The following is a 10,795-nucleotide window of genomic DNA, read 5'->3' on the forward strand; positions in this document are numbered from 1 at the left end:
GAATATTCAGTCACTCGGTGTCTGTGGGCTCGACGTGACTTGTTGGGGTATCATCCCGTAATCGACACAGCGCCAAGACGCCTACCCGAATATAGTGGTAGGCTTAGTTTCTTTGCTGACGTAGACAAGGCAGTCGGGCAAGACTGCGCCTTGCGAACTGTTTCGTAACTTCTGGCATTTTCAGCGCTCAGTGATTTCAACCCTGAACAACGGAAAGAACCCGGTCGATGGCCTCGCTGGGGCTAACGTAAAAGGCCAAGGCGATAATGATGTACAGACCAAGCAACATGGCACCCTCCAAGTAGTTGGACTTGCCGTCCTGGACAGTGTACGTAACGACCAGCACGGAGAACGCGAAGGCGACAGTCTCGAAAGTCTCAAAGTGGAGGGTCATGGGCTTGTCGAGGACAGCCCATCCGAGGATGACCAAAAACGGGGTGACGAGAAGGGCGATCTGGATGCTGGAACCAATGGCAACACCCATGGCGAGGTCCATCTTGTTGCGAATAGCTACAACGACGGCCGTGACGTGTTCTGCCGCGTTACCAACGATGGGAATGAGAATAAGACCAATGAAATTTTTACTGATGTGGGCGGTTTCAACAATGGGATCGATGCTTTCGACGAGGTAATCGGCGCAAATGGCGACCAAGACGGTGGTGACGACGAGAACGACGGCTGCCGCAATAGGGCCCATGATCGGCTCCTCGACCTCCTCCTCGTGGTGGTGTTGAGTCTCGGCATCGAAGAGGTTGGGGTGAGTGCGCAGCTGGAACCAGAGGTACAAGACATAGAGCATCAGCAGGATGATGGCGGTGCCGCGGGAGAGCACCAAGATGCTGTGCTCCTTCTCTTTGCGATCGGCCTTGTCGAGAACCGAGTAGAGCTACGAAAAATTGTTAGTCATTAAGCGCGGGGGTGCCATACCCTGTCGGGAGTGCTTACCGTAGCAGGGATGACCAGCGATGCCGAAGACAGCGTCATCAGCGAGCAAGTGGTCTGCGCCGTAGCAGAGGCGAAGCTCTGTTCCATGCCCTGGCCAGTAACTCTGTCGCGCATGTTGACAATGCCGCCAAAGAAGAAGCACATGCCCATGACAAGCAGCAGGTTGGAAAGAATGGAGCCCAGCATAGACGACTGGACAACCTCGATTTGACCTTCCTTCAGGGCGACAATGCTGACAATCAGCTCGACGGCGTTTCCAAAGGTGGCGTTGAGCAGGCCTCCGAGGGCCTCGCCCAGCTTCATCGAGATTTGTTCAGTCGCAAAGGACAGAACAGCGGCGAGGGGGATAATGGCGAAGAAGTTGATGGTGAAGACGGCGACTGGGCTCCAGTGCAACTTTCCGGCCACAATGCCAATAGGCACCATGACAAGCAGGAAGTTGACATAGTCTAGTGGGAAATGGTCCGTCAGCTCACGGCGGTGCAACGCGAACCATAGTATCGCCATATCACTGATTGAACTTACTGCTGAGGAGGGACACCTTGGTGACATGCCAGGCGTGCGACGAATACCTTACGGCGGCATTGGGGCTGTCGGTGCCGGGTGTCTGGGTCGAGTTAAAGAGGAACTTTAGCGTCTTGTTGCCGCCATCGCCGTTGACAATGTGGCTATCGTGAGTGCCCGAGTGGTTGCCGTTTGAGAGAAGAGGCGAGTTCTCGTTCACGTCGCCTTCGCGGCCATTAGGCTTGTTGGCAGTACCCCAGGAGCGGACCTGTCCGCGGAAATGTTGGTTGACTGAATCGTCGGACATGGCGCCGTCATAATTAGCCGGAGCCCTGACCACTATGAAGAAGAAGAATTTCCTGTCGCGCGGCTCGTGAATGTGATGGATGGGAAGGCGGATCGGATGTTGGGGGTAAGGCGTCCGGCGAGTAAATATGAAAAGGCGAGAATTGAAAGAAGAGGCAAGGGAGTGACGATCCACGCGCAGGATAAGGCGACCTGATAATTTGTGCGCCCAAATCCTAAAAGGTGTGGTGGAAGAATGGAAGAAGACGGGTTGGTGGGTGGTTGCGATGCCAGAGTGTGGCTTGGAGGAGGGAAAGATGAGTGAATGACTTTCACCCGTGGTAGAAATGACTTAGCGCGCCAAGGTGAAGGTGTGTCCAGGGGAGTGATGCAGCTTCTCTACCCAAGGACCTAGGACATGGGGCGGAAAGAAAGTCCAACGGGGCTTGCTGGGGCTACACTAAGGTAATGTCGCAGCGGAAGAGTGGGAAAGTGGAAGAGTGGGAACGTGGAAGAAGTGCGGTAGATTTGGTAGACGCAGGTAAACCAGAAGGTAAAGTAGGTACGAATGGAGGGGAGTACAAGGCAGACAATACCGACGGGGGGAGGTAAACGGAGATATTGTGCTCAGAGAGGGATGTATTCAGGCAGGTAAAGATCAGGTGGTAAAAGTGCGAATAAAAGGTATATCCGTAGATCAAGCAGGGAGAAGGAGAATTGCAATGTACTTACACACCATGATGTCGGCTACGAGTGACTTTGTTGAGTTGCTTGGCCTTTTCTTCTTCTTTGTTATCACGGCTGGCAGTCCCAAGCTGCAGACAAAGCTTTTGCGTGGGTATTTCCGATAGTGATAGTCGCAACGGACCGGATGAGATTTCTGGTCGAGGCCCTGTGCCTGCGCCGCCCGACGGCAAAGAGAGTGGGGTAAGTAAGGTAAGGTAGCGGACGGTTCAGTGACGGCTTGATCCAATGGATGCGAGGCAATGGCAAGCAAGTGTTGGGCGCCAAGTCCAAAGTACAGAGGAATCTATCTGGACGGTGTATCGACCGAAGGGGGTCCAAGTGGATTGGGGACCTTGGGATTGAACGTGCGAGTGAGCGTGACGATGCGAGATGGATGCTGCTGCAGCACGACTGCAGGAAGTACTGAGGCAGAGCGACGCGACTCGACTCGACTCGACGACGGGCTACGGGGGAAGGAGGTGGAGGGTGTTGCTGTGTCTTGACGGGTTTGAAAGAGATGGTGTGTGAGGGCAAGACCAATTGGTAGTCTCTGCGGTGATACAAAAAAGGTGAGGCGAGCTTGGTATCGGGTGTATCTGTGTAAGTCTCTGCTTGATAGTGCTTGTAATTTGTTGCCAGAAAAGTAGCAACGGCAGCAATATGTTGTCCAAAGCCGTGTTCCAAGAAGTTCAGGCGATGGCAAATGAGTCTTGGCTGGGGAGAAGGGTTGAACAAGAAACGAACACAGCCCCCTTTTCCTGTCAGGCTACTATGGAGAACGTGGGACGGATGCCGTGGTACCCAAAAGAAATAGGACGGGACGAAACAGACGCTGAGTCTCTCACTCTCTGTGGGAAAAGGTGTGTGATTGTGGTGCTTTAGTGGTGCCGAGAGGGAGAGGGAGTGACGGGAGAGAGGAATGACACTTTTGGATGCATGGGCGGCCTCCCGGATACATGCAAGGACGAACGGTGTTACTGTTAGTGCAAGGTACATGCAAAAAGGTACATATCCTAACCAACATTTTGCATATCAACCCATCGAAACCCACCCAGCGACGTCGGTATACGGATACACTAGTACCATTCAGCTTGTCAATGGCTGCTGAATCCAGCTTTACCGGCATTCAAGACTTTTGTTGATTACCCTGGTATGACTGCATCGGCTACGGATCTACCTCACTAAAACATCCGCCGGAAGGAGAAGCTTTGAGTGACCATGGGCTTTTTGCAGTGAAAGCTACCTCGCTACCTTGCTAGAAGAGAGAAAGAGAGCTTCTCAGAGTCCCCCCCAAACGTCATACAACGGACTAGCCAGTAGCGAACAGGTTTCAGTCTTGCAAAGTCAAGGAAGGGGTGAGGTTGGGGTGATGTTGACGACACCCAATGGGAAGCTTGCTATGGTGCCAAGCGTGGCTGTGTTGTCTGGCGTTGCTTCTCATCTTTCTCCGCTGTTTCCTGTTCGGCGCCCGCCCACTTACCCTCTTGAGCAGTGAGCTTTCCCTGGATCCCTCCCTGACTGGAGTCCCTCCTGTCCAATCCCAATGTCACTTGTCGATGGAAGGTACCTTAACTCAGGTCCTTCCCTCCCACATTTCCGCCAGTAGGAGCGCCTTCCAATTCCCCAAGTACGAAGGTTCCGAGGGATACGTACCTACCCATCCGTCACGCTACGGGTAGCTCCCACGTCCTCCGTCATCGTCTGCTGTCAATTTTCCATTCCCTCGTCATCAGGAGTAGTTTTCAGAATACTATACGGATCTTCGCATCGAAAACGAAGAGAGGCCATCGCTATCATACATTCGTCGAACAACCCCCAATCAAACACAAACGCTATCGTCGCCCGTTAGTCACCCACACTCATCTTGTTCGAACCCAAAGCTGCGTGCCCGCCTCGCATTGCCTCAGCAACCCTTCCAAACCTTCGAGTCAAAAATGATCAAGCTCAGTCTTGGCTTGACACTGCCTTTCCACAATTCCTCGTCTCGGCACGAAGCCGTCCCACTCTCAGGGAATTCGTCCTGACTTTCGGCTCAGGGGACCGGACGGTTTGCGACAAACAGCTCGAGCTCCAGCCCACATTCACCACAGCACTCGCTACCTAACACCGCACTCACACTACTGTACTTTGTCCCAAACTTCAAACGGGGACCCCAAGTCCTGCACTCGTCTGAAGATTGTTGCTTCGATTCAACCCTCCGAGTTATTTCGGTCACAATACGGAGAGCATCCACACAACCTCGGGCTCAGATAGGGCGCCCAGAGTTCCGTCTTACACCCAAAACGACAACGACGGCGACAAACAAGCTCCAGAGTCTACTTCCTGGCCAAATGCTGTTTTCGGTTGCCCTGCGAAACGCCTTGCCTTGGCTTGCTGGGGGTGGCGGGGGTCCGCCCTGTCCATTCGTTTTCGGAGTCCCATGCAACGATCTGCGGACCCCCCAATCCATCGTTGCTGAATGCCATTTCGCACCTTGACCGGACATGGGGCCTACTTCCGTCAGGAAATCCCTTACGCTGGACCCCTTATCGTCATGTTTCGTTATCGATAAATTCGTTGTCATTCACTGCGATCCTCACCATGACGGTTCACTAAAGCCTCGTTGCCAATCATCGTCAGTCTTGGCCTTTTACTCAGCCGAGAAGAAGAACCAACGTGCTCATTGCCACACACACAGCCTTGCGATCTGACTGTCCGACTCATGATCTTCAAGCTTGGCATTTCTGCCTTGCAGTACTTTTCACTTCGTCCAGAGCACTCCTTTAGCCTTTCCGCCATCACTTACCCAACTCTGAATTGCGGGGACGGGCACGGAGGCTGGCCTGTCGCCGATTGATATTACTTCCCAGCCGAATCCCGAGTCATCCTCCACCCATGCTTCATGCGCGCGCTTTAACGCGAATTTCGTGCGCTGGCACCTCCACAGCCACCACCATCCATTTGACAGACACCGCAACCCCCACTAACCTCCTGCCACATTCATTGTTACGGTGATGGCATACCTAGCATCTGCAGTCTGTTGCGTATGGTGCTTCGTAATAGGCACGTGGCTTTGAGGGCTTGGCCAGCCGACTTGCAGCGAGAGGCAGCAGCAGTAGCTTCCTGAAGGTCGAAGCTGTTGACGAAGCCATAGGTTGATGGAGTAAAGATCCAACAGTCAACTTTCAGGATACCCGTAAAAACAGCAACGCCAACGATGATCAAGCTTGGCAAATCCTCACGGACAAACACAAGTCCACCTCAGCACTCATGCTTCTAAGCTGACTGCATCCACCGGTTGTGGCAGAACAACGAGTTGCCGGCACAGCGGACTTTTTTTCATACGAATGTGGGACAGTTCGCCGTGCCCTTGCTATTCCATCCGCCGAGACGTGGGCTTGGTAAGTATGACGGTTACGCGAATATCTTGGTACTCAAATTCCATCTTGTGTTCTCGCCCCAACACGGGATGTCATTTCTGGTGCACTGTCAGTCAAAGCCCTAGCAGGCTGAAAGGCCTCGTACCTGAGCCAGCTGTGCCGACTTCCGAATAGTCTAGGATCCCTCCTTACCTGGTCAGGGACTTGGCAAGAACACTCTTTAACGAGAACCCGCATCCACGGCAGCTTTTAGGGACTGGCTTTTCTTCGGTTTACACAATCAAGGCAGTCAGTCTGTGTGGCTCTTGACTCTGTAAGCCGCCTGCGGCTCTGATACGCTACAGCAGCATCGCAAGCCAAGTTGATGGACATTCTGAACGCCAGAACGTCAGTCTCTACTCCGTAGCCAGAACCATATCTGAATTCCGACAATCGGCACGAATGTTGAAGCTCGATATCCGTATGTCCTGAAGTAAGCACAGTGCTGACAGTCAGCGCGTACAGGTCGCTCTACGGTGTTTGGATGCTGGCAGGAGACACCGGCATCTCGACACCACCTTTGCGACTTCAAGATCCGATTCAGATCCGGCTGATCAAGTCGATCGTTTCTCTGCACAAGAGATAGTAACCAAGACTTTTGTCGGCCTGCAGCCTGATTCTAAACAGCAGTTGCAATAAGCATTGTGGCGACCAAAAAGCTTAGCCTTCCGGCCCCCAATCTTTTTTTCTTCCCGTTCATTCGCACTCCGTACCCCTCGCTCCCCCCCAAGAGCTAGAGAAGCCGGGGGCCCGTGTTACGTGGATGGGTGACGCGTCATCCGGGCCCTGCCAAAGGGAAACCCATCCGTCCCCCTGGGATTTCTTGTCAATCTGCTAGCTCATTGCTTGAGCTACCTTGCCTTAGCTGTCTCGTCTCCTGCATGTGAGGTGGTGGTGTTGGGTGCGCCGCACACACAAGGCTTGGCTGATTTATGATGCTGCGAAATGCAGACCCTGCATTTTACATTTGCGGCGATCGGTGGAAATGGAAATTCTTCAGCTGACTGTCCAAGATTTATTGGATTGCCGGGTGTATTGCATATTTTCGTCTGTTCATTTACGCACACTCTGTATATTCGTACAGATACGTATACATGATTTAACGGGGTCCATTTCATACGGGCGCTGCATGCGTGCCATGTCTTGGCGGGCTCATTTCGTCTGAATTATTACCACGATCGCTTGTAATATCAGCCAGATCACTATTATCCAGAGGACAGATGAACGGTTGACGACTTGAGATGAGAGAGAGAGGCTTGGCATTTATTCACTTGGCAAGTTGGCAGACAGACATTTTTCTTCACTCTTGTATACGAATACTCATACACTGAAAAGCAACTTTCCATTCTTCGTTCATAAAAAGATAATAGTTCTAGGTTTTGTTTGAGTTGGGCGTGTGTGTGTGTGTGTGTGTGTGTGTGTGTGTGTCGTAGGAACTTCGTGTCGTGTTTTGTCATTGAGGTTCCCATCTCTTTCATTTCATGCTTCGTTGCTCGTTGTTGTTTCGTCGTCATTACTTCGTCCACGCGCAATAAGGAAAAGGAAAAGGAAGAGGATAGAGAAACCCGAATTCGAATGGTGCCGCCCTTCTAATCTTCGTGTCGTGAATTTCGTCCACCAGTCGTATGAGTGTTAATTAGGACTGATGTGTTTCCATGTGGGTTGTGACGTTGGAAAACGTTTTAGACGTTGCCCATCACTGTACGATCTGGTATTAGTATCTGCTTGTTATAGGCTCGGTGGAAGCTGAAGACTTACATGCTGCATACGTCAAGTACCACGTCAAACTCGCGCCGCCGTCGATCCAGCTAGGATCGAAGTTCGAGCTGTTGAAAAAGTCCCACGCCGTCTTACCGTCAATCGTCGCAAGGTTTCCATAGATGATACCCCTCCAACCACCCGCGATAGTATCGACGCGTCCGTTGCTAAAGTACACGTCCCACTCTTCCTTTACGAAAGCCGGTGTGCGGACAAAGGGCGAGGGCGCGAGGAGGGGAATCATATGGATACCCTGGATGAACTCGATATTAGCGCCAAAGTAGGTCGTGTGGTCAATCTTGTTCTCAAAGAGGATGCCGGCCACCTTGTTGCCGATAAACTGGGGCGGCTGCACGGCGTTGTCGCTCTTGTAGAGGTAGTAGTCCTGGAGGGCGCGGGCGATGATGGAGAGCTGGAGATTGCTTCGCGACGAGAGCATGCTGTCGCCCGAGGCGTCGCCCCACATCTTGAGGGCGTAGGCGTGCATCATGTCTTCGGAGCTTGATTCTTGGTCCTGTTTTCCGTGATGTTAGTTTGTCGTGCTTCAGTCGTTGAGCCAAAGTTCAACTCACCTTTCCATCGTACGAGGCGTATAGACCGTGTGCCCAGCTGTGGCCATGGTACCAGTCGAAAGCACGCCACGTAGGGAAGTAGGTATCTTGGGTGCTGGGGTTGGCCACATCTCGCACCAAGGCATTCACATAGTCCTTGTTCGCTGCCAGCCAGCTCGGGTCCAAATGAGCAATGGCCGCGGCTGCAAGAATGTGATAGCCATAGTGGAAATGGTGGTCGTTGTACTGCGTGTTGCCAAAGTCGGCGCCGTCGTTGCCCGTGACGTAGGTTGCCGAAGACACGACACCTCCCCAAGCGCCTGGGTCTGGTTAGCGGGATGTATATATCCTCTCAAGAAACCACAACTCACTCTCATATACCAGCGGGTACTTTTGTTTGTTGGTAGCAAACGTTGCAAACGCTGCCTTGAGCCTGTTCAGGCCTGACTGTGCCAATGCCGGGTCTCCCAAAATATCATTGATCACAATAATCAATATGGCAAACTTGGCCAGGGCCTAGTTGCGAGTTAGTTGAGATGTCCCACAGGCATCTGAAGTAGACTTACCTTTCCGCTGAAGTACATGGAGTCTAGGTCAGACTGAGCCATCATGTCTTGGGATACCTCCTGGGCTGCTATCCCGCGGATCACCACTTTGGCATTGTCTGACAGCGTGGTGAGGCTGCCTTTGTCAGGACTCCAAGGTGCGAAACCCATGCTAACAGGCAAGTTCGCTTCTTGCATCGTCCACTGATCAGCCAGAACTGCAGTCGCAATTCCCTTGGCAGGGGTCATGAGCTGGACGGGCTGGACGCCATTCTTCGTCGTGGAATCAAACGAGGAGACTTGATGCGGTAGCGCGTACATGACCAGCTTGCCGTCAGGGTGACCATCCTTGGCAAACTTGAACGTGTACGAGCCCGAGGTGCCGCTCACAGAACCAGACAGCGCGACTGTGGTGGGATAAACACCGGCCGCCTGGTCAAGCAATGCCTCTCCGTTTCCGGGATCCTTGGCGACTTGAATGATTCCGTAGAACGGCTGCGTTGATTGGGCAAGACCGTTATTGACAACCTGCAGGTTGAGCTGGGATCCGGTGGTCGCATATGCGTACAGCCGCCAGATCTTACCGTCTTCGAGCTGGAAAGTGTACTTGGCAACGCCGGCCTTGGGGTCCTGTGTCACCCGCGTAACCGTCCTGAAGAAGACTCCCGTGCGGATCACGGGGGTGGCGCCGGCATACTGGGCTGTGATAAAGGGCATTCCTTGGACAAGGGGGAAAGACACCGCTGGCACAGCTTGAGCATTCGGCTTCAGGTGAATTGTCGCAGAGAAGGCCGTGACGCTGTCGATCCCCACCGCGGTGTCCGACCCGAGCTCCTGGGCGCTGATTACCATTGATTGAATACCTACCGGGTTAATGAAATAAGACGCAGCACCAGAATCCGCCTTGGTCGGGCCGAAGACACGCTGATTCGCTTCGATGTGAGAAATAGTCATGCCGTAGCTGGCAGCGGCCCCTCGTCCTGCCCCCCATGCTATGCCGTAAGGGTAGGTGTACGTCGGCGCCGTCTGGTCTCCCAGGAAGAAGTTGGAGTAAAACTTGTTTGTCTGAAGCGGCGAAGTCGAGGTGATGCCCTTCCTCGGAACCGGATGGTCACTGCGGGCAGAGATGGTGCCCGGGGGCGCTCCGGTCCCGATGGGCTCAGAAAAGATGTCTCCGGAAGGCATTGGTGCGGATGGAAGCGGTGCAACTGAAGTAGCAGGCGCTGCTGAGTCGATGAGAGATGAAGGCGTCGGGATAGGGTTTGGCATAAGAGGGCAAGACGTAACCTTGCCCGATGCTGTAAGACCAGTTGCAACGTATCCGGATGTTTGGGGGGCTGTGTCAGTTAAAGATGGCAAGATCACTACTGTCCCAGTGGCTTCGGTGCTGGTGATAACGTTGGCAACCTGAGTATCTAATGCTGGTGGCGGTGTTTGCTGTGATCCTTTCGTAGCCCTGACTGTTACGGTTACGTTTGCCGTCTCTGTTAGGCAAGCTATATCACGACTGTCGAGGAGTAAAGCCCGGACGTTCAGTTGACCAAGAGATACCGAATCTGGGTGAGTGTCGTGAAGGCGAGCGTGTTGCTGGTGAAATAGGGCGAGTGCGTTCTCGCAGAGGAGGACCTGTATCAAAGTCAGCCTGAGGATCCCCATTTTCATATGAAGGCCCGCCATTGCGGGGGGAGCAATGATCTTATCGTGTTGGTAAGAGGATATAGAGGATGCTCAAGCCTGAATTTGGCTTCTGGGTTATGTCTGAATTTGGCTTCTGGGTTATGTGATGAAGCGCGTGGCAGGGAGAGAAGTTCCTCAACTCTTCATGAAATGGTATGGGAGCGGTGCTCCAACTTCATATAAACAGGCGCATGGTAAAAGCCGCCACATATCAACAATGGACACTCCTCGGTGAACCGAGAGTAGTAAGCCCACGAGTGGGATTACCGCAGTCCAGAGCGTTAAGTTTTGCATCGTTACCGCGCAACGTACGGGTAAAGAATGTGGCGGGAATGTACAGGTTCCAGAAACAATGGATAGGTCTCACCTGTTAGGAATGCAGAGCGGCTTGCCGGGGAACTCGGTC

The 10,795-nt window shown here is 53.0% G+C and overlaps 2 protein-coding genes across 2 annotated transcripts; both read right to left on the bottom strand.

The window, feature by feature from the left end:
* Nucleotides 1-196: 196 nt before the first annotated feature.
* Nucleotides 197-1,756, bottom strand: BDP81DRAFT_324644 (calcium/proton exchanger; the record flags this gene model as incomplete). Its single annotated transcript, XM_060584904.1, has 3 exons — nt 197-886; nt 946-1,394; nt 1,471-1,756. 3 exons carry the CDS (start codon nt 1,754-1,756, stop codon nt 197-199), a joined length of 1,425 nt encoding a protein of 474 aa, XP_060442970.1.
* A 5,453-nt stretch (nt 1,757-7,209) lies between these two features.
* Nucleotides 7,210-10,613, bottom strand: BDP81DRAFT_432683 (family 81 glycosyl hydrolase). Its single transcript, XM_060590806.1, has 5 exons — nt 8,734-10,613; nt 8,539-8,683; nt 8,189-8,487; nt 7,617-8,130; nt 7,210-7,557 (listed from the first exon to the last, which is right to left on the bottom strand). The coding sequence occupies exons 1-5, from the start codon at nt 10,387-10,389 to the stop codon at nt 7,541-7,543; spliced, it is 2,631 nt and encodes an 876-aa protein (XP_060442971.1). The 5' UTR covers nt 10,390-10,613; the 3' UTR covers nt 7,210-7,540.
* Nucleotides 10,614-10,795: the final 182 nt, after the last annotated feature.

This window comes from Colletotrichum phormii, assembly GCF_030913505.1.
Source record: "Colletotrichum phormii strain CBS 102054 chromosome Unknown BDP81scaffold_15, whole genome shotgun sequence".
NCBI lineage: Eukaryota > Fungi > Ascomycota > Sordariomycetes > Glomerellales > Glomerellaceae > Colletotrichum > Colletotrichum phormii.